Here is a 23,951-nt window from a genome sequence, read left to right on the forward strand (position 1 = left end):
TACATTATCGCCCTATCTTCCTGCGCATTATTTAGCGCAGACAACTGGACAGCTAATTGCGGACACTAAGTTCCATGTGGGCTACTTTTACAGCTTATCTTCTTCTTTTTTTAAGACGCAGGGCTACACGCACAATTATAATACGCCTTCGATAATCCGTGCTCTAAGAAAAAACATAAAAATATATGCTCAGTTAATTGCGACATCAAAATGAGAACACACTCACGTGCGGCGACCTCGTGCTGCGAGGAGAGCGTGGTGGAAGGAGCGGTGGACGAGTTGTCCGCGGGCAGTTCCGTGGTCTCCGTCGCGGCCTGGCCCGGTCGCAGCAGGATCGCCGCCTCGATCACAAGCAGAAGCAGCAAGGAAAACGGCGCCAGCACACAGGGCTCGGAGGGTGCTCGGGGCAGCCGGCCGCGGTGACCAGGCTGGCCCATTCCCGGTCCGGCCGGCCACCCCCGTCAGCGAGCTGCAGCGGCCGTCGAGGCCGCCGCCGCCGGACCACGCGCCTCCCCGCTCCTCCTCGCCCTCCTCCTCGCTGATCCGGGGTCGGGAACGGACCCCCGCCGCGGGTCCCGTCGGCGGGGTGGAAGACAGCGGCCGCCGTTCGGCCGACGTGCCCGAGGACGTCGCTTGTTCCCGGTGCTGTCTCGCGTCACATCGGCGTCGTCAGACGTTCTTCCACGCGCCACTAAACATGGAGCTGGCGGTGATAGCAGCGACGTGTGCGCCCGGACGGGAGCTACGGGGGAGTGGAACAAATCGGGGGACAAACAGACCAGTGAGGGGAGACCGCTGATTGGGAGCAAATATAGCGCTGCACGAGCAGACGAAAGAGTACACACAAGCAGGAGACGCGGAAGGGTCCGGGCCTAGCTGCTCTGTTTTGGGGGAAGCGAGGAAAGACGCAGGGGAAAAGGAAGTATGAGTGATGACTGCGAGGGCAGAAAAGGATGGATGCCTGTGTAGCGACGCCGACATATCTTTCAACGCGAACGTGCTTCGAGTGCTTTTAGGCGTGTCCCGAATACGGAGCTGGAGCTTTCGAGCGATGGTGCTCCGCGCGCTTGCCTAGTCTGTCTATTCCTTACCACAATCATCTTGCCTTTTGCAGCCTGCTTCTGTTAAATAGCGCCCCTAGAGCCACGGCTCTTGCATTTTCGGGTAATGTACTGCGGCTACTGGAAAAATGTCTATGAAAATGTGGCAAAACCGCAAGTCCAGCTTAGGTTGGCGTAGTTTAGTTTTTAAGGGCAACAGAATTGGACAAGCGGCTGTAGTATGAACAGATGTTTATAGCGCTGTAAGTGCTACTGTGCTGTGCGGTGACGGTATGCGGTGACAGTGACCAACTGTGATTGTATGTCTATGCTCATTTCTTTCTTTATCTTTACTTTCTCTTCACTTTACCTCCCTCGCCTACCCTCCCTCCCCAGCGTAGGGTAGCAAACCAGATATTCCCATCTGGTTAACTTCCCTGCCTTTCCGATTTCCCCTCTCTCTCTCTCCCTCTCTCTCTCTCTCTCTCTCTCTCTCTCTGTGAAAAACAAAGGCGCGAGTGGCTCCGCTATATGCTCGTTCAATACGATGCCAAACAGCAAGCATATCCGCGACATTCATTGTTGTTTGTGGGGAGCAACTAACGTGTGGCGGACCCCGGCTAGTGTCTGTGTAGCAATGAACAAGAGGAAATGGTAAGGATCTCTGTAACAGAACGAACTTCAATATAAACGATTGCACTTTACGGAAGTGCGCAAGCACAAATGCTATAACCAAATGTATAAAGGCTTTGCTACACAGCTGATTAGGGCTTCACGTTTTTGCGGTTATATTGCGGCTATAAAATACGTCGTATAGCACACTGTGAAGTATAGTTACTTCACATGTCAGGGCCCTCAGCCTTTTACTAATGTCTGTAGAAACAAAATATGCTGATAAGTCTTCAGCTTTTACTTTCAGGTCATTTAAGTAAATGCCGTTAAACCACCCATTCGTCATGTTAACGAAACAAAAATCAAATCAAATCAAAGTTTATTTTTCACCCTGTCGAGATACATAATGAAGGAGTTTATAAAAACTGTTTTTTTTTTCTGTCTGACTAGCAATAAATTTTGTTGCGGTAAGGTCAATTCGGCAAAAAAGAAAGGCAACACTTGACACTTGACAGACAACGTGTTATAATAAGGTATAATACACTCTAGAAAAATGAGAACGTACAGGTAATACACAGTTACAAAGATTTTGAATCAGTATATACATCAACAGAAATGCTAATGAAAATGGTATTAGAACCGCCTTGAACTCGTAATGCATATCGTAGAAATATTGTTAGTTAGCGGTTAACAAAAGCGACTCAATTTAAACCCGATATCATTATCTGCCATGTCGTATTCAACATGATTAAAGTGTACGGCCCGACAACCCGGAGCTGCGCAGCGGACTATAACTTACGCCATGGTCAGGGGCTCCGGATTATTTGGACACCCGGTGGGGCTCTTTACCGTGCACCCAAAGCACGTTAGACAAGCGTTTGTGCATTTCGTACCCAACGTAATGCGGCCACCACGGTCTGGAATGGAACCCGCGACCTCATTACTCAGCAATGCCACATCTAACCACGGAGTCATCGCAGAGGGGTTGTTTCGATATAGTCTCAGTAAAGAATATCATGACTAGAGACCGTATGTTTAGGTGTTAAGGAATGCTGTGTTACGCGCCTGTAACAGGCTCTAAAGCTGTTAATTAGGGCATGTATCGGCGCTAAATACTGTCCTTTAGGCATGTATAGGCTCAATGATAACTTCCGCTGCGCATCTATGAGTACATTATGATTTTATAGGGAACACAGCCCTCTAAACTACTGTTTGGTGAAATTAATTTTGTTCTCTCGATAAGACGAAACGAGACCAGTTGCATAGGTTAGGAAAATTATATGACATTTGGTGTGCCTATAGACACTACGAGAAAAGTTGCGAAAGCAGCGACAAACAAGCGCCATCCCAAGATTTTCTGGTTTTGTACCACACGTTTTCTTTCTTTTTGCTGAGTATTGGTTTGCGTGCAGAAAATCGAACAGCTCAAGATCCACTGAAGTTAGGGGCACATATTTGTACTTCAGAACGTTTAGTATTCAGTGCCTTCCAGTATTGCAGATTGTTCCCTGAACAGAACCTGTCATGGTGCTTTCACTACAGAAAACCCTGAATTTTTGTCCGAGACAAATTGAAGTTTGAAACTAACTATCAGCAAAAGGTCCATTGGGAATGGCGGCGACCTTTTCCCCAGTGTACAAAATGAGCCGCGTATTCTGGGTCAGAGTTGCACTCGAACAGTCAGGTCTCTCGATGACGTCGGCTAACAACGTGAAGTGAGTGCACAAGTATGCGAAGTCACTTTCAAGTGTGTCGCCGCGTAGTTCGAGCCCTTTACACAGCGATGGTCTCGACTGCTGCAGAACTGTTATTAAGAGCCTGTGCATTTGCAAAACATTTAGATGCCTTCCGCTAAGTTCTCCAGCGGGTGATAACACTAAAACAAAACAAAGCAAGGACAAAAGACAAAAAAAAGAAAGGCATTTCTAATTCCCGAAAATTCAGTATGTGCGCTGACATCCAAACAGACCTTTACAGGCGCAATAAAATTGCCATTAAGATGTTTCTAAAGCAATAGTGCACGCTTAAATTATTCGTTAAATGGGCAAAATAAGGACGTAAGGAAGAAATGGCGATATTGCCTGAAGTTCCGGTCCCAATCATGACTTCAAGAGCTCCGTTCAACTTCATTCTATTTATTTAAGTAAATCAGCGCAGTGCTGCTCAATCAGTGCGCAATGCATGCTCACTGACCTGGAGAGGCAAAGCAGAAGAGTGGGTTTAAAAATCAATCTGCAGAAAACTAAAGTAATGCTTAACAGTCTCGGAAGAGAACAGCAATTTACAATAGGCAGCGAGGCACTGGAAGTGGTAAGGGAATACATCTACTTAGGGCAGGTAGTGACGGCGGATCCGGATCATGAGACGGAAATAATCAGAAGAATAAGAATGAGCTGGGGTGCGTTTGGCAGGCATTCTCAGATCATGAACAGCAGGTTGCCATTATCCCTCAAGAGAAAAGTATATAATAGCGGTGTCTTACCAGTACTCACCTACGGGGCAGAAACCTGGAGGCTTACGAAAAGGGTTCTACTCAAATTGAGGACGACGCAACGAGCTATGGAAAGAACAATGATAGGTATAACGTTAAGGTATAAGAAGAGAGCAGATTGGGTGAGGGAACAAACGCGAGTTAATGACATCTTAGTTGAAATCAAGAAAAAGAAATGGGCATGGGCAGGACATGTAATGAGGAGGGAAGATAACCGATGGTCATTAAGGGTTACGGTCTGGATCCCAAGTGAAGGGAAGCGTAACAGGGGGCGGCAGAAAGTTAGGCGGGCGGATGAGATTAAGAAGTTTGCAGGCACGGCATGGCCACAATTAGTACATGACCGGGGTTGTTGGAGAAGTATGGGAGAGGCCTTTGCCCTGCAGTGGGCGTAACCAGGCTGATGATGATGATGAAGTGCTGAACTGACGTAACACTTAGGTCCGAGAGACCGCATCCTTACGCACCACACAAATCATAGTGTAGTCTTTTTGAAACGTTTATTTATATGAAATAGATAAATAAGAAAGAGTGTCCACCTCCAGGAACTCTGAGTGTGGTTGGTCAAAAATGTGTTGATTCAATATCCTAATGGGGATATTCTTGGTAATTTGTTTCAATAACCAAAGTGAACGTCACCATAACCCACTCAAAGTTCGACACGTCACCACAGCTATTTTCACACGTTAACGCAACAGATTCGTTCAAAAACATTCAACACGGTGCACAATACATTACGTTTCTCCCGGGATGATTTCATTAATGAATAAATAAATAGCAACTATGTAACTGTTTGCAATACTTTTGATTGTATTAAGCCACCCTGTTAAAATCCCTTTTTAGGGTGTCGGTATCTATCTATAAATGAATGAATAAATAAATAAATAAATAAATAAATAAATAAATAAATAAATAAATAAATAAATAAATAAATAAATAAATAAATTGTAGTGTACCGTTTTATTCTATAACTTTCTTTACGCATGTACAAAAGTGTAAAATGGTAAGCACGGTCACTCTATGGAGCAGTTTTTCTTGAATTTATGAAGTATATTTAGCCATTCTGTTATTTAATCTGAGAACGTTTCTTTCAAAACTGATACTTCACGTTGGACTCATTGTTGTGGCTCTTCCCGTACTTCTCTTTGTTTCGTTTGCACTCCTTCCTGCGTAGCATGTTCTCTTCTGAGAAGTAAGTGCGTAGAAACCGAAAGCGACATTGGATGCCACTACAGCGTTCCTGGAGCGAAGAACGGTGCCTAGCGTGCCTTATCCCAACTCGCTATTCAGATACCCGTCTTTTGCGTGCACAACGAACATCACGCTCGACTGTCCAAAATAGAAAGAAAGAAACCGTTAAGAAACGATTCTTTCTTAATGGTACACGTTCCATCGCATTAACGTGCAGAGGAGGAGGATAGCTGAGAATCGAAAAAGAGAGGTTCGCATCGTGCCATAGTAATATGTTTTTCCGCACTAACACCCACATAAAAAAAAAGGCAGAAACCTATAAAGAAAAGAAAATGGTTTGTTATCTGGGCGAAATGAACAACAGTACCGCGTAAGAAGCTATTTCATGTGAACGGTTCCTTTTGGTGTCATCTGGCTGAAGTTGTTCCTGTTGTGCGATAAATCGTTGGCGACGAGAAAGCTGGTGGGAGCAAGCAAAAGCAAGCAAGCAAGCAAGCAAGCAAAAGCAAGCAAGCAAGCAAGCAAAAGCAAGCAAGCAAGCAAAAGCAAGCAAGCAAGCAAGCAAGCAAGCAAGTAAGTAAGTAAGTAAGTGAGTGAGTGAGTGAGTGAGTGAGTGAGTGAGTGAGTGAGTGAGTGAGTGAGTGAGTGAGTGAGTGAGTGAGTGAGTGAGTGAGTATGTATGTATGTATATATGTATGTATGTATGTATGTACAAATAGATAGATAGATAGATAGATAGATAGATAGATAGATAGATAGATAGATAGATAGATAGATAGATAGATAGATAGATAGATAGATAGATAGATAGATAGATAGATAGATAGATAGAAAACAAGGAAGGAGGCCGCAGGCAAGCCGATGAGTTTGCACATCTAAAGGAAGCCAGCTTGCATACTCTATACCCCTGCAAACACCGTTTGAAGAACGTTTGCTCTGGATCTTCAAGAAGAAGACAACTCAGCGCTCCCTGGTCCGGCACGAACCCTCAGAAACAGGTGGGCGCCGTTCTCGGAGGGCTATTCATCTCTCGGGGAAGCACAGAAGATACAAAAAGAACAAACAAAGAAGGAGGGGGGGGGACAGAGAGGGATAACCTTCGCTCTCGAGCCCGAGGATTGACGTTCCCATAAATTCCTCAAGTCCCTCGCGTGCGCGCCAGAGCGGAGAAGAGCGTGCAGAAGAAAAAGTGATCGGCCTTGTGCATGGGACGCTTCCACAAAGGGAACGGCCGGCCCTTTCGAGGCATTCGTTTCTCCGCAGACAGAGGGCGCGGGAATCGCACAATGGCGTACGGCAGGTCAGACGGAAGTTTTGGTCGCTGTTTGACAGCGCTGAAAGAGCAACAGCTCTCGTTACCCGGCTCTTTGCGCGGACGCGTAAGGAATGCGAGCAAAATAAAAAGTAAAGCTGCGAGATGCGAGGGAGCTTATAGCAGTGCACACCATTTTGAGACTTTATTCTCCCTCGCTCTAAATTGTTACCGAAAAGCAGGCCAAGTTGCACTTTTTTCTTTCTTAGCCGAAATCAAATAAGTGTGAGAGAGAGAGAGAGAGAGAGAGAGAAAATGAAAAGCAGGGAGGGAAACTAAGACGCATCTGGTTTGCTACCCTACACTGAGAAAGGGGAAGGAAAGGAAACAGGAAATGGGTAAGATGTGATGCGCGCCCACACACAACAGCGTTTAGTTATTTATTTACTTATTTATTTATTTACTTGAGAACTAAACAATAAATTATGGGGTTTTAGGTGCCAAAACCACTTTCTGATTATGAGTCACGCCGTAGTGGAGGACTTCGGAAATTTCGACCACCTGGGGTTCTTTAACGTGCACCTAAATCTAAGCACACGGGTGTTTTCGCATTTCGCCCCCATTGAAATGCGGCCGCCGTGGCCGGGATTCGCTTCCGCGACCTCGTGCTCAGCAGCCCAACACCATGGCCACTGAGCAACCACGGCGGGTTTATATGAAAATACAGCAGCAGAACAGCTTTGGCCCATGCAGGAGGGGCTACACACAGCATGAAAATAATGAAAGTACAGTGTGGTACAAGAAATAGCAGTTCAAGAGATTGCCATAAATAAAGCAATATATATATATATATATATATATATATATATATATATATATATATATATATATATATATATATATATATATATATATATATATCATGTTCCAGTCGGAAACGGTCCGAGGAAAAAAAACTGTGTTTGGATGTTGCAGTTCTTGCGCAATAGTTGGTTCGAGGTCTGCAGAGACGATAACCGTGAAATGAAATGCACTCATGCTATCCAGTCCTCTTTAAAGAGCGCAGCAGGGCAGATGCTCTTCGTACGGACGACGGTCTCGAGTCCATTCCGCTTGGGGCATCGCGCAGGGACTGTCATCAAAAAAAGGACGGTGTCAGTGGATGGGTTCGCGACCACAAATGTCGCACGATAAAGTTTGTGAAATAGGTTGTTGATAGAAAGAGTAGAGAGGTGAGTGTGACGTGGATTCGTGTAGCCAACTTTTGCCGGGGAAAGAGGGAAAATGAAAGAAAGACAGCATGGCATGTTTTAGAGCAGAATCTCTTTTTTTTTTTTTTTTCGGAAGTTGCTAGGTCAAATGCTCGGTTCGCTTAGAATTCGCTCCGGACTCCAGGCGTTCACTCAGTCCGTTCCTGTTGCCCGACAATGGTGGACTAACATCAGGGCCGACCACTTGGCTTCCAGCGGCACACACATGGACCTCCGTACCGGCCACTCCTGGACGTCATTCGGGAGACAACGGTCTATCTTGTCATTTGTTTTTATTATTGCATTTATTTTAATTTTATTACTCCGCAAGGCACACTGACGCATTGATAATGTAAGTGCAAATGCATTTCGACTTTTATTCACTCTCTAATTTTACTGCTTTTCTAATTTTGCAGGCCTATATTGTGTTTCTTTGTTCAGATAAGCGAAGAATCAGCAGCTGGCATCTGCCATGATACCAACGTTTCTTTAATGACAAGCTTTAAGAAAGCAAAAATGAAACAAGGGCTACAGTGTAGCCCTTGAAAAATGTCGGTCAACCGACCGGAACTTTTGGGTGAATGAATCGACGATAACCGTGAAGTTGTGCCTCTCATCTTTCTAAATACGCTTGGCCCATTGAAAAATCCGCACACACACACACACACACACACACTATATATATATATATATATATATATATATATATATATATATATATATATATATATATATATATATATATATATGTAGTAGGCAAAGAGGGATTCTTCAGGCTACCTTTCAAACGTAAAGAACTTGAGTGGTGCTACAAGGTAAACAGAACAAGTATTTAATTTCGACAGTTTCGATCGGTGGACCGATCTTCATCATCCTGATGAAGATCGGTCCACCGATCGAAACTGTCGAAATTAAATACTTGTTCTGTTTACCTTGTAGCACCACTCAAGTTCTATATATATATATATATATATATATATATATATATATATATATATATATATATATATATATAATTCTAATGTCTTCTTATAATTCTTATGTCTCATGGTACATGGAATATATACATATATATATTCCATGTACCATGAGACATAAGAATTAAGACCTCAAGATAAGAGCCCTCAGAGCGACGGCAAAGCGACACGTGTTAGAAGGCGCATTAGGCCCCGGGAGTGACGCTCCATGCATTACCCCTTTCTTGTGAATACAGTTTCAACGCCTCAACATAGCGCCGCCTACATTTCGCAAAAGTACTGCGCAGCGACCCAAGACAGGGACAATGTCATCATGTGCCCCTCTCTTCTCTCGCTGCGCGCGCGCCCAGCTCAAGATGGCCGCTCCACTGCCGAATGAGTCAGCAGCAGCAGCGGCGGCAGAAGACAAACACAACGGCTGGTGCGTCTGCACCCGACGCCACGCTGAGGGCGGCCACCCTGTTCCGAAAGGACGGAAGTGGGGGAGGGACGGTTCGGAGAGCCGCTAGTCGCGACGGTCGGCACCCTCACCCTCTTTCCTCGGTAGTGAGGGAGAAGGACGCACCCTTCCAGTGCCGCCCCCACCTTGCCTGCTTGGCCTTCCCCGTCAGCACTGCAATGCGTGGCTGTGTACAGACACTCTCCTCACCCAATAGGCCCCCTTCCCCTAGACCCCTCGCCGTTGGAACTCCGCATGCTCGAAATATGTAGTTACGATCCGCGCCGAGTGCAAATGGGGTAACGAAAGAATGATTCAGTGCGTCCCGGCGCTGGCACACAGCGGCCACGAATGATGGCAAATAGGAGAGACTATGGCGCCAACGGCAAGGCGCTAATTAATAATGAAGGTGCTTAAACCTCCTCCCTCGACTGTCCAGTTCCATGGCATCAATTAGGTGGGCCCCGATCGGTCGCCCGGAGCGGCGGCCTGCGATATAATAGCAAGGATACAGCAGAACCAACTGGGAGGACCGGGTGTGTAGTGTCCGTGTGTCCGACGGCAGTTTTCCTACTCGTGCCGAAAGGTTCTGTAGAACAGCTGTCCTTTGCCAAAGAGCTCGGATGTACGTCTCGCGGAGGGGTTGGTACGAAAGCACTGGCGTGCTCCTGTCGGTATCTTGAATGGTGCTTCAGTTTAAGCAACCTTCCCGTTGCCCCTCCGAAAAACTTGCAAAAGCTATAGCACACGCAGGTTTCATGTCAGCGACAGTGACAGGTCGCTTTACAGCGTAACAAGCTCATGAGCTCTTCCCGTAGAGCATTTGAGTAGGAAAGCTTCATCAGAGTGAAGGATATAGCTGTTGCAACATCGGTGATGTATATGGAAAAACAGAAATAGCGGGAAGCTTCCGAATTATTCCTTTTGACGGAGCAATGTTGTCACGGGAGCAGACTACGCACGAATAAATAAGCGGAACATCAGAGGAACTCCATCCACACACCTTCGCCACACTTCATACAGTTCAAAAGTGCTTCGACGGGAGCTGACTTCATGACGTAAGTTGCGCAGCTTAGGTGACACGCACAGGGGCATTGACGCTAAAGGTTTACGAAAACGTGAAGCTAGTGTGTCCGTGAGTACGTATCTTACCACATTTACTGACCAACGGTACAATTGTTTACTGACCCCGGTACAACAGTACCAACTGTACAACTGCCTCCTGATAACACGTTCATTACACCTGCCCACCGCATCACCCGAGCCAGCTACGTGAACTCGGTCTACTCCGCGAAGGGCCCGTACCCACTACGTACCAGCTCTTTTCCTTTTTTCATGCAGAGTGAGGAAGACTGGAATGCTGTTCCCGTTCTCATCGCCACTGCAACTGACTTTCCCTCCTTCAAATCATTTCTCGACGATTCACAACAATCTTCACATAGTTGACGTTTAACAACGCCCACCCCTCACGTAATGTCTCGCATTTGGACTTTTTAGGTGATAATAAATAAATAAATAAATAAATAAATAAATAAATAAATAAATAAATAGGCTCTTGCCTACAGTTGCAGAAGGCACGTTCTTCTGCCTTCCTCTAGAGATTCCGAGCGAATGCTTACAAGAGTTCAGGCAGGTTACGGGGGCACCCATGCAGCCTCGTTGGAGCGGTTTATACTTTGCGGCGTGTAAGAAGGACTTATATGGCGCTTCATCCCAATAGCTTTCTACTAATTCTTAGTTGTCAGTGGCTTTGACACAGTAAAGCCAGCTACAGCGACTCATCCCGTTGTTCAAGGTTCACAGATGGACTAAAGCGGGTGCGATTCGTTTTCACGTAAACTGAGAAGTAGTGCCATGCGGATCGGATTGCCAGGTTTAGCTGTTACGTACTGAGCAATCTTATAGTGACGCGCGCACGTATATGACACAAAAAGACTTCGACGAGCACCATCCCACTACAGGATCCTCCAAGTATCATTGCAATGCGTCTGTATATGGGAGAGTGAGCACGCCTTAATCTGATAGCGCCTGTCCTATCGCTTAATCAGCAGCGCTATAGTATAAGTTCGCACGCTGGAACATTTGGTACCAGCTGCGAGCGTGGGACGCCGCCCCACCATAAATATTGCATTTTAAATCCATCATTCACCCGATGTTCGCTTCATCTTCTGCATGCTTGCAACACTAATCCCCCCTCTAATGCGCTGTGAGGTACCTTGTCTTTTAATGCGAAAGCATCATATGACCCATGAAGCGGAAAATCCTGCGGCGTGGCTGGAGATGATACAAAATACCACGTGGTCACAGAAATGCGCTTGTGCTCGCGCGTTCGTCGTCGTCGTCTTCTTCCACAGCTGGTACCGATGCCACTCATAATGCCAGCGTTCCCATACTGCCACTCTCTCTTTCCTTCCTTCTGCGAAGGCGCTGACGGCACTGGCCCACTGCCAATCAGTGCGGTGATTTTGGCGAGTTCTGTCATGCGCTCCGATGGACGAACTTTCGACTTCAACTTCTCAGTTGGTAGGTGCACCCGGCTCCTTTGGACGTCCACGCAAGTACGCGAACGAGGCGCGAGGCGCGTGATGCGATAACTCATACAAGGAAACGTGCTCAGCGTGACAATAAATTCTTGTCCTTAATAGGGACAAAAGCCTTGTCAACTGCAAACAAGCAGCTTTTAGTTCTTGCACCAGCGTTGATCTTTTGCGAATTAATGAATGCGAAATAAACATTGAATGATAAAGATTGAAAACAGTACCATTACGCCTCGTAGAACGAGCCGCCATCGGGAAGACGTCGCAATGCTTTCGCATTCATCCACGTCGGGATACGTAAGACTTAGTGCCCTTCACTTTTTCTTGTGTTACTCAGAAACACCGAGATAACATCAATATATCTGAATAAGCTTTGTGCTTGTTGTAAAGTTTGCTGTCTAGCTGCTTTCTTTTCTTTTTTTTATTCTGCTTCGCATTTGAACATGACGTTCCTCGCTCGTATAATCGAGAAATGCAGACTGCCCTACATTCACCAAGAGCAAGCTTTGGAAGAGCAGGCCGCCTCACAGAATAAGGTCACAGTATCATTCTGTCGGCCTCGTACGATTCTAAGGCCATTCAGTACTGTAATTAAACTCGATTACGTGCGAATCAAGCCAGTGCATTTAACTCAACAAACATAGAGGACCCTCTGTATGTCCTTAATTACAACTCGCAGCAAACGTGAACGCTCCTGTTGTAAATCTGTCACATTAGTGGTTACAAAGCGACCAAGAAGACAAGGATAGGACGAAGGGCTGCATCGATCGAGTGTGGCATGTTAGGGAGTATTCTCTGCTTGCGTTCGGAGAGATTGACCAGATGATTACGCCGTAGCCGTGGGGGAGCCCGACAGCCTAATCGTAGCCTGCAACATGATTCCATCTTAATAATAAGAGGTCAGAGGTTTGGGCACTAATTAAAAGGAAAAAGAACGACCTTTATTTCGGAAGCCTATACTCATCAACTATACAGCAGCCAATCTTTTGTATACGAGTGGTTGACTGTGCCTGTTTACTGCTTTTTTCTCCCCACCATCTCTTCCGGCTTTTCTCTTTTTTCCTTTCTGTCTTTCTCCCCCCTAAAGTGCATTCGTCCACTTAATTGCGAACACTCATCTCTCCTGCGCTTTTAATTTTACGCTTTCCAGGATGCCCAGCTCGGCGTATACACGTGGTGGAGCCACTATAGTCTTGGCCGCTCTTGATTAGGCCTGGAGGAACGCAGGTCGACGCACAATCGACGGCGTTTCACGGTCTCCCTCGGGCTCACCGAAGCGCGAAAAAGGCCGTCTCCAGAGAACCGCCCCTTCGGTAGCTGAAGCAAGGACGTGTCCCACCTTTTCCCCGTATACAGGCACCGAAGAAGCTCGCCCCTGTAGCTGCGCCGCCGAAGAATACCCCGTCGGCAGCCAGCTGGCAGTTCAAACCGCGGGAGGGGGGGGGGGGGGTAGGCGGGGGTAGGAATAAAAGGAAAAGAAAAAAAGGAGCGGCCGAGGATAGTAAGCGTATACTATAAAGCAACTGCAGTATAATCGTATACAGTGCCAAAATGAATAGCTTCAAAAGCGCCGCTGCTGTTGCCGCGCGTTGCGTGACTAACATATACTGAGTGCGTGGCGAAAATGCATTTAAGTTTATCATGTACCCAACATGAAAGCAGTGAGGAGGCGAACGACGAGATCCACAGCTAGGCAGGAGCTGGGCACTATACCATACAAGGATGTCGAACACGTGTCCGTCCTGTTGCCAAGTCTGGTGTGCACAGCGATAACCTGGAACAACCAACTGGCTGGGCAAGGTTTTCGATCGCGGAGGCCTAATCCCAGTCTCCGCGAAGACCGTATACTTGGGCATAAACAAGGACTTCGTTTGCGAATACACGCCTCTGCATGAGCTAAGCGCTGCCGGGAGAAGTGAGGCCCAAAAAGAAGGCCACAAACATACACACCGCTAAGTTGTAAGGTTGCCATCAGCAATGAAAAAAAAAAGTAACACACTCATGAAACGCAAGTTTTTTTGCCTGGTGGTGAAGTCGACGCTGTGAATTTACTCAATCACCTATGCCCTCTATCGTTCACATTGAAGCGGGCGCGTCTGGCAAGAGATTCAACGCGATTTAATATCGAGCTATGCCCAATATTTGCTTCTCCCAAGCGGAGCCACCTTCCAATGTCTTCACTTCACATTTTTATTGGCAACATCTTGCCGCCCGCGCCCTCGGCTTCTACAGTGCAGTGACACGAAAATTATGGTTTATGGTCATGTCAATATACTGCAACCTTCCGCAAGTTCGCGATGGACATTGTCCCGAACCAAGTCCTCGAGGCTCGTCATTTTCGTCTTGGGTCTGTGTTACTTTCGCCGACACCTTTCCTTGGCGCACACTTCTTTCTGGACCCATGAAGACGGCGCCTGTGTTGAAAGCGTAAAAGCACGGAATTGCAGCGTACTGAATGTCATAATGAAATGCGCGCTCCAAGAAGAAAAGAAAGAGGAACCTTGTCTCGCCTAACTTCTGGAGGATGTTGAGGTTAGTGCGCGTGATGAGTGATGAGCTTCGCCTTGTGGCCTCTTAGCGACCGACGGCGTCTGGTCAGGAGTGCCCATCCATCACCAGACGGCGTACAGGAGGGGCGGTGCCGAAGTGTACAGACGGCGCTAAGTAGCCTATTCCCGCTCAGCTACCTGAATTCTCGCCTTTCGGGATTTTTTTTTTTTTTTTTGCTTCTTCAAGATCTGCTTGGTTCGGGAAAGATTCATATATGTCTACAATCGTACTTTTTCAGAGGGCGCAACGTGAGGCGTATACGGTAGACTATAGAGTTACTGTATGTACAGTCAACCACAAAAGTTTACGGACCATGGAATCTCAGAAAACGCAGTCAGTGAAACCGACATCACAATGTCGTTTACATATACCGGTAGAGGCTTTAACTGCGAATGCTAGGCTGCGTTGTGAGGCTGCGCAGATATTTTTCTCAGATTTCCTGCTCCGTAAAATTTTGTGGTTGACTGTACTTATATGGTAACTATAAACACTACGGTAGACCAGGAATAAGCGCCATTTCGTGCACTTAACACCAATGACAGAGCGCCATGCATCATTATTTGAGAAGCGAACCACCACGGAATTGCATATTTTTCTATCCTGCTAGTAACAGAGCAAAATGTAGACAAGGGACGAGAGAAGACACCACAAGCGCTGTTACTAGCAGGATGGAAAACCAACAAGCCCAAGCTGCTATTCTAGCGAAATACATTTCTAGTACCTCGGGCCCTTTTCAATATTTTGCGCTGTTACTAGCAGGATGGAAAACCAACAAGCCCAAGCTGCTATTCTAGCGAAATATTTTTCTAATACCAGTTACGCCTTACGGTGTATCAGTAATGTTCTACATTACGGCAGTGTTGCCTAATTAGGGCCTGTATACTTATGAAATAGTTCGTAAGTGAAAGCGGTTCGTAAGAACAGGTGCAAGCTATTTATTATCAGCGAACGCCGCCAGTCCAATCGCTAAGATACTACTTAAAGGAACGAAAATCTGCAATTCCGCTCCACGGCCAGTATATATACAAACAAGTTCGTACACTAAAATGGTTCGTTAGAGCAGGCTCTCGCCAGTCGTGAGAACGAACATCAGCCAAAGCGGCTGATCAGTGACGAAGAGTTCTCACGAACGAAAAGATTAGTGAATTCGGTCTCAGGTGCCGAAGCGACCCGATCATCACCACATTTATCTCTGTCTCTCTTCTTTTTTTTTACTCTCAATATCCGTCCCCAATCACAAGCAGCAGATGAAAGCTTCCATTCATACCTACCTGTCAGCTTTTCCGCCATAATAAACCTTCCTCTTTGTCGTTCTAGATCGATGAATAGCGTCACAACTCAAGGGTATGTCTGTTTCAAGCTGCATTCTCCCTGACTAGGCACGCTTGAGGCTCAAGACAGGACGGGACGGGAGCTCCGGCAGCGGTAGATCGGCATCGGCCACTGATAGGGGCGCGTTACGCTGGCCTGCTTCGTCCTCGTGGTGGGTGTTAACCGAACGAGGGACTGGAGGCAGCTCCCCCGGCAGTGGCCTCGGGATTCATAATTCAGTGCGTTTACAGGACCCCCCTGACGCCTCTCGGTTCCCGCCCTCGGACTCTTTAGTCCGGTTCCTCCCGGCCTGGCCGTGCATTCTTTTCTTTTTCTCTGGCTTTACGTTTATTTCCGTACGCGAATAATCTACATGCTCGCAAATTAAAACCAGACAGTGTTGCAAAGGCTAAAGGTATATGGCGCCAACCAATGGCGCGACAGCTAGCCTATATAGCGATGCACTGTATTCACAGCATCGTCTGTAGAGAAACAGACGATGCTGTCAAAAGACAGGACATAACACTCAAGCATTCCCGTGTGCAGTAAGCGTGCCACACGACAAATCCCCAATGTCCGCAGTACACTCATTTTTATACCGCACACGTAACATTGTTTAAATATTCTTATTACGGGTGACCCAAGAAAATGGGCCGGGGCTTCCCCTATAGTTTGTAAGTACGCTTCAGTAACATGTAGTCTACAGCCCACTGCAAAATTAGATGTCTATTGCGTGACGCGCTTTTATTATATACCCCTAAAGTACGTTACGCATGGTGGAAGAGGCGGAAGGTCACACGGGGACCAACGGGTATACGAGTTGGAGACTGAGCTCGTTGGCAGAGCGGTTAAGGATTAACAGCTTGAGAATCGTCCCGCAATTTTCTAATGTTTGACACTTCCGACTGGTACAGTCTTAAAACTTCGCAGTACTTCCTTCCGCGCACGAGGGCTCGTCTGAGCACTCCTCGTACCTTCCTATGCACTGAACGGTTCTAACGTTGTATAGCAGGACAGGTCTGCTGCGGCAACGCAACAAGCGTACAATAAAGTAGCCGAAAACAAACAAAACTAACAAACCTCACGCGACCGTCCATGGCTTGCCTCTGCTTGCACCGAAGTACCAGGAAAGGGAGGGGGCTGGGCAACCCCCGCCTTTCACCCCTGTCAGTTTTCATTTCTTTACGAGCGGTGCACACGAACTGGTCCCTTGTCTATTCCCGCCGGATTCTTTGCTTGAGCAACACGTCGAAGGAAGGGACTCGTTAGTTTTGACGCGATAAACCAGCGGCTACGCCGTGTGCCTGCGGCCCCCGCGATTCATGAGTCCTCTGCGTGCGCACTATTACTGAGGGGAAGGAAGTTATACGGAGGAATGCAATATACGCGCTGCCTTCTCGACCCTATGCGCGCATGCGCGGCCGAGCGAATTCGGTAGTTCGTGCAGCACTTGCCGTTGCAGGAGACGGGACGCAATGGAAAGGGGAGAGGGGGTAAGGGGCGGGGGACTTGGCCTGCAGTATTATATATACTTCGGCTGTTTTACGATTGTTCGTGAAGACGGGCCCCGAATGCCGCCGCGCGTGTAGTGATTGTTTCTCTGGGTCTTCGCAGCGGCGTGAAGAGAGGTCTCTCGCGCCGAGCCCTTTGTTGGACAAGAAAGGAAAGCGCACTTAACGCCTATAGTTTTTTTTTTTTTTAACGATAAAGGGCGTTTGAAAGGCTGCGTGGGGGTGTTGGTAGACCCTGCGCGGAAGGTTATGTTTTTTCGCTGAACATTGTGTTCGCAGAAATTCCGCTACGCACTAACGGCATAAATTCAAACAAGCAGAAATCGACTACAATACGTTGTAGCATTGCTAAGTTCACCTGCATCAGTAACAGCTGCTAAGTCAGGTCAACAACGCACGTATCTGACTACAGATCACGCCTCGAAACCAGTTAAGACCAACTGTCCTTATTATGAAAACTGTTCTGATCAAATTTATACTATTCCAGCATTATTTAAGGAAAATTGTACCTGTCCAAATTAATGTTAATTTCGCCCCTGGAGAGAGAGAGAGAGAAATGTCATTGATGTTATGCGCATTTATGTTCTTGATTTGCTTTACGCATTTTCTGATTCTGTTTTCCCTCTATTCCCGTCTACAGTGTACTGTCACGCGGTTGGTCTCGTCCCACAGCTCACATATGGAGCTATGCCTGGTTAACTGAGCATCGACAATGTCACACTGAATACACATATTCGCCGATTAGATTACCGAACGCGAAGGAGACCGCCGGAAAATACCAAGCACTGGCGGCTCTACTTCTGCCGCAAAATATAGTTGGCCTACCTCGAGCGAGAAAGTTATACGGCATCTGACGCGTATGACACCTCCATACCGGATCAGGAACCCTCCCTCACCGGTATCTCTTATACTTCTTTAGTATTACCATTTTCTTTCAGGGCCACATATTCTAGAACGATGACTTCATGTGTCGCAGGTTCACGAAGCAAGGCAGGAATTGTTATAGTTCCTGAAATCGACTGGCCCAAGTGGCGCATAGGCATCCCCCTTGTGCATGCGCGCTTCTAGTGCTCCCCCCCCCCCTCCCTCGCTTTCTTTTTATCTATCCCTTGATGCTCTCACCCTCCTACATTTCCCCTTCTACATTTAAACCCTTCTACATTTAAACCCTTCTACATTTTATTTCTCTCTATCTTCTTCTCTTTAGCCTCCACAAACCCTTCCTCTCTCTCTTGGCCTCTTTGCTCGTGCAACCGCCGCATTTTCGAGAAGACGTGGAAGCTGTCTGCTATACGAGCAACCCTGACCGACGTCATCACAAGCCCACTATTTGGTCTCTGTGCTGAAAAGTCGTTTTAAACACCACGCACAAGTTCAAGTACAAAAGAAAACGTCATACATGCATGGTTTAACGCGCATATATCGAAGTTGTTTAATGAACGGCTTCATGTCCTGGAAGCGGGACTAACGCAACCCCGCAGTCAGTGCTTTATTTATTATTTTTTTTTTCATTTGCACCCGGCCAGCTATAGGGGCGGCTTTCCTAAAGCTACGCCGATCATTGGGCCTTGGCCGCTGGCGGTCGCCAGCTTCAAAGACACACCACGGGCGTCTGCAAAAAGCCTCCACGTGGAAGCTGTAATTTGTACGTGACATAGGAAACACTTTTTCGGGCGCTAATGCGACGGCGCGCATTACCCCACAAATCAGAAGCGCGCAGTGCCCGCTCCGGCGTCTGCAGAACCGGCTACGCTCGTGGTGTAATACGCGCCGCCACCACCACCACCACCTATAGTCGTACGCAGCGCGTCACTTGGGACTGCCCTATCTCCCCATCTCACCAAAGTTGGCAGCGAAGCGACTTACTCGCGTTTTGCGGCATGTATATTACGTGCGCCGCCGCCGCCCGCATGTGTCTGCAACGTGAGTTTTCTCTTTTTACGCGCCCTCCCTCCGCACCGACTTCGCCGCCGGCTGCGTTTCTGCTCCTCTGGTTCTTCTCGACTGGGAAGGTAATCTAGCGTGAACGCGGGAGCCGGGCTCAGCTCTCGGCAGGAAGCTATCATCGAACCGACACAGTTGCCCGCAGTGCGGCGCGATAATCCTGTAGCTCAAACCAGACCGCGTCGAATCCTATGCGACGGGAGTGTACATATATGCGAGGAGATAACAGCCATATCGCAAAGACGTAGGCGTAAACCGTGACCGCATAAACGCCGTATTGGCGCACTGGCTGACGTTGCTTCTTTGCTTCGGTCCGATGGTACGACTTGCCGTAAATGAAATAAGAACCATAAAAATTGTAGGTGTGCCAGTTTGGAGCAGCCTACGGCTTCAGTTTTTAGAACCCTCTTCAGTGCCTCAGGGGTTATGGCGTTCTGCTTATGAGCACAAGGTTGCGGGTTCGGTTCCCGCTAAGCGGTGGCCGCATTCCTGTGGGGGCGAGAAGGAAGAACGCTCGCTTACCGTGCTTTAAGTGCACGTCAAAGGACCCCGAGCTGGTCTAATAGGTGGTGTCCGAAACGTGGCACCTATGGCATGATTCCGTGTCTGCAATCGCTTTCAGCACATCCAGTCTGCAAAAGCATCGCCTTCGATATTTGTGTCTTTTACTCCAATGAAGTGGTCACTATAGGCGTTGGATTTAGACGTTTATTAATCCGGACTTCCCAAACAAACGCACTACGGCGTCTTTCATTGCCCCTGAGTTGCTTTGGAATTAATTTTATACATCTTAATTGAATGTGCAATGTTAAAAAAGTACATACTCAGCTCGCAACGCGCACAAAATGAATTCGTGTGAATAATATACAATGTATTTAAAGAACATTAGCTTAAAGTCTAGAAACTTGCTGCAGATACCGGAATATATGAAGGCTCGCTCCCCAGTTTTTGGAACGCAAAACGCTGCAAAGCGAGGATGGGTACGAATGAACTCCATAGGCGCGCCCGTGCAGTGCATCTGTGACGCACACATCAGGCGAGAAATGTAAATATGCGTAGAATGTCAGCGACTTCAGAAAGTAAAAGTGAAAAGAAAAAACGGCCACATATATGCACAGTTAAAATTCAAGCTAAACAAGTGAAGTAAGCGCTTAAGCTTGCCAGATTAAGAAAAAATTAAAATAATGCAGTGTAATGTGTAATAAAATAATCGCATATACCGGGTTCCTTCTTCTTTAGAAGGTCAAAATTCACATTGGTGATGTGAAATGCATTGGTGTTCCAGTTACTTTTGTGCTTGAATGCATAAAACAGCGTTCTCCGTTAAGAAAAAACGCCAATACATTTTGTCAGACACTTCGAAAATTAATATCTGGAAACAGGTGCATTCTTGAGGATTTGTTTCAAATGGATACCCCTTGCAAACTCACCGTCAATAATTCGTAGATTTAAATATGTACCGTAAAGTAATTAATTATGAACTTAGTTAGCGTAATTATGTTAATTACTTCATTAGTCTTTTCGATTTTTCGTGGCACTAATGGCCGCCTCATCGAGTAATATAGATCAAGGATTATATAATTGTACTGTCTGGCACAGGCGATTTTTAACGAATTCGAACCTTCTAAAAAAAAAAAAAGACGCCCGGTATATAAAGAGAAGAAAGATCGCTAATCTCCCCAGGAAACAACAGCTCACTGTTCTACATTTTTCTTTTCTTTTCGTACACACAAGCGCTGTATAGTTTTACTTGGGAAAGGTGCATCTCGACTGTGCGTTCCCGAAAAACATCGGGAAAAACAAATCCTAGTAATAGAGCTTACCGAAGTTCTAAAAAAAAAAAAAAACGAACGAACCAAATCAAGAAGGAAAAACATCCGATCCGTTGGCCGTACGGTCAAGCTCAATGCTTCATGCGCGTAGTAAGAACAGCTTTTTCAGATCGTGACAAGCTCTGTAGTACCACCGATTTCTCACCATAGTCTAGAAACAAGCGTTTCGGTCGCATTTATTGCTGCGGTAACAATTATATGGACACTCCGGGCGAACTTTCGACGACGCCGTCGCCGTGCTTTTCCGTGTAGTGCGTAGCAGCGCGGCCGCGTGCCATATGCAGTAGGGGCGAGGGAAAGCTCGCGAGGGTGACGCCGAGAAGGATGGTGGCTTGATGAGGCGTTGTCTTCTCGCGCTTGCAAGGGAGGAAAAGACCGGTAAGGTGCGCGCAAAGGAGTGGGGGGGGGGGGGGGATGTGCGCGCGCTAGGAGGAGGAGTGGGGAGGGAGCAGACTAGCACCCATGTCCTCTTCTACTCCAGCTGCGGTGGAGTAGAAGATACGACGCGCGGCCGCGCGCGTCGTATCTTGAAATCAATCTGTGCTAGGTTCGAAGGCTAGCCGACCTGAGATAGCTGATGGCTTAGAGTGCGCTGTGTTCTCGCGCGACTAGCTCACGTTGAATCGAGAGGCAACATGAAGGGAAATTCGCTCGCTCGCTGCTGCTGCTGCTGCTGCTGCTGCGTCTCCATCAGGCCGTCGTTCTGACAGCAAGTGTGTGCGGTCATCGAGTGAGATGTGCTCGTGTTTGTCGGTGTACGCGTGGCAACGCGCTTGATAATTTGGTTAGTAAGCGAATGTTCACAGCAGCTTATGCAGCTGATAAAACGACTAACCTTGCTTCGCATAGCTGTCTAAAAGTTTGCTATTGCACTCAATGCTTCGTCTTACTACAACCCCCCCTCCCCCTTTTTGTGCTGCAGATCTGAACGGGGACAGACAAGGAGACATACCCTCCTTAAACGTGCCCGGTGTCGTGGAATCCTACCCAGGAAGTCATTGATGTCAGCATGCGCGCACAGGGTTCTCAGCCCCGTGACCCGACAGATGGTCGGTGTTGTCGTTAGTGGTGGAGGTCTCCGGAAACACGAGAGTCGCCACGGAAAAGCACGCAAGAGACGATCGTCCCGCGACACCCAGAGTTGCGTTTCGGCGCTTTCTGCGCACAGAAGGCGCGCACACGCACCACGGAGTCAAGAGTCGCCTGCTGCGGAGGCTCCCCTAAAGATGCGACCCTTGTTCGGCGCGACACACCGCGACCACCCGGTGAGCTGCGATCGAGATAGCGCGGTCGTGGCGGGCACAGCGTGCGTGCGACGGCCACTTGCCGTTCTTCGTGCTGTGGGGGAAGACGGCGAGGCCTTCCGTTGAAGATTTAATGGCCGCCCTACATGTGCGGTCCCGCTACTGCTATACGTCGCCGAGTCTCTCTTCGACAGACTGAAGAATGGCCTTTTCACTCACAGGCGGCAGTGGTCGTGGTTTTCGCCCTCGCACGCTGCCCGTTGGTGCTCGCAAATCTGGCAACAAATGCCTGCCTATCCATCTGTATATCAACGTTGTACCCCTTGGCTGTGCCTATGTGGCATAGATGAACGCACAGTCTGTTCAATAGTGCTGAATTACGGGTTGTAACTATATAAATTACAGAGAAACAGCGCGCTGCTTCGTCTGTGCCTTCCGTTTGTCCCGTCCCGTGGTTGTTTATTTAGTCACAAGACGGTCTCTGTTGCATCAGTATGGGCAAATGTCACTGCTAGTAGCGAGGCCTGAAAATCTCCTCAGGGTAAGAAAGTGTGCAAGTTCGCACTGGTCACGAAGGAAAAAGGTGGTTCCTCCGCTGCAGTATATTGCAAGAGCAGCTGTCTCTCACAACCGACACTGTAACCATCATATCAAAAACAGCGTCTGCCCTCGCCCGCTACAGTATTAACATGCTGTGTACTCCGAGACACACGCACAGACGTCACTACTCTCATACTCATAGCCATGCAGAGATGCCGTAACACACAGCTACCGTGATCGTCTAAGAAAAAAAAAAAAAAGGGCATAGTCAGACGGATGGACGGAGCAATTCCATTTTCGAGCTTTTGACTGCTGTCGCAGTAAATAAATAAAGGTTAAAAATTACAACCGAGCCTTCTATACATCATCATCATCAGCCTATTTTATGTCCACTGCAAGACGAAGACCTCTCCCTGCGATCTCCAATTACCCTTTCCTGCGCCAAGCGATTCCTACTTGCGCCTGTGAATTTCCTAATTTCATCACCCCGCCTGGATTTCTGCCGTCCTCGAATGCGCTTCCCTTCTCTTGATGCCCATTCAGTAGCCTTAATGGTCCACCGGTCATCTAATCTTCGCATTACGTGACTTGCTAAGCTCCGTTTCTTTCTTTTAATGTCAATTAGAATATCGGCTATCCCCGTTTGTTCTCTGATCTACACCGCTCTCTTTCTGTCTCTTAACGTTATGCCTAACATTCTTTGTTCCAGCGCTCTTTAACTTGTTCTCGAGCTTCTTTGTCAGTCTTCAAGTTTCTGTCCCATACATTAGCACCGGTAGAATGCACTGACTTTGCACCTTTTTTTTTAATGATAATGGTAAGCTTCCAGTCAGGATGTTATAATGTATGCCGTATGCGCTCCAACCCATTTTTATTCTCCTGTAAATTTCCTTCTCGTGATCAGGGTCCCCTGTGAGTAATTGAACTAGGTAAACTAACTCCTTCACAGACTCTAGAGGCTGGCAGGCGATCCTGAATTCTTGTTCCCTTGCTAGGCTATTGATAATTATTTTTGTTTTCTGCATATTAATCCTCAACCCCACTCTTCCACTCCCTCTGTCAAGGTCATCAGTCATTCGTTGTAATTCGTCCCCAGTGTTGCTGTACAGGACAATGTCATCTGCAAACCGAAGGTTGCTGACATATTCGCCGTTGATGCTTGCTCCTAAGCCTTCCCAGTTTAATAGCTTGAATACTTCTTCCAAGTATGCAGTGAATAGCATTGGAGAG

At 47.3% G+C, this 23,951-nt stretch overlaps 1 protein-coding gene across 1 annotated transcript in view; it reads right to left on the bottom strand.

The window, feature by feature from the left end:
* The window catches only part of gogo (thrombospondin-1 like protein golden goal), a 95,511-nt gene that overhangs the window by 57,788 nt on the left and 13,772 nt on the right, over positions 1-23,951 (bottom strand). Inside the window, exon 2 of the mRNA XM_075688210.1 lies at positions 227-742. Within this exon, the coding sequence (XP_075544325.1) occupies positions 227-437 (211 nt within the window). The 5' untranslated portion in view covers positions 438-742. The remainder of the gene's footprint in view (positions 1-226; positions 743-23,951) is intronic.

The sequence above is a fragment of the Dermacentor variabilis genome, chromosome 4 (genome assembly GCF_050947875.1).
Source record: "Dermacentor variabilis isolate Ectoservices chromosome 4, ASM5094787v1, whole genome shotgun sequence".
Taxonomy (NCBI): domain Eukaryota; kingdom Metazoa; phylum Arthropoda; class Arachnida; order Ixodida; family Ixodidae; genus Dermacentor; species Dermacentor variabilis.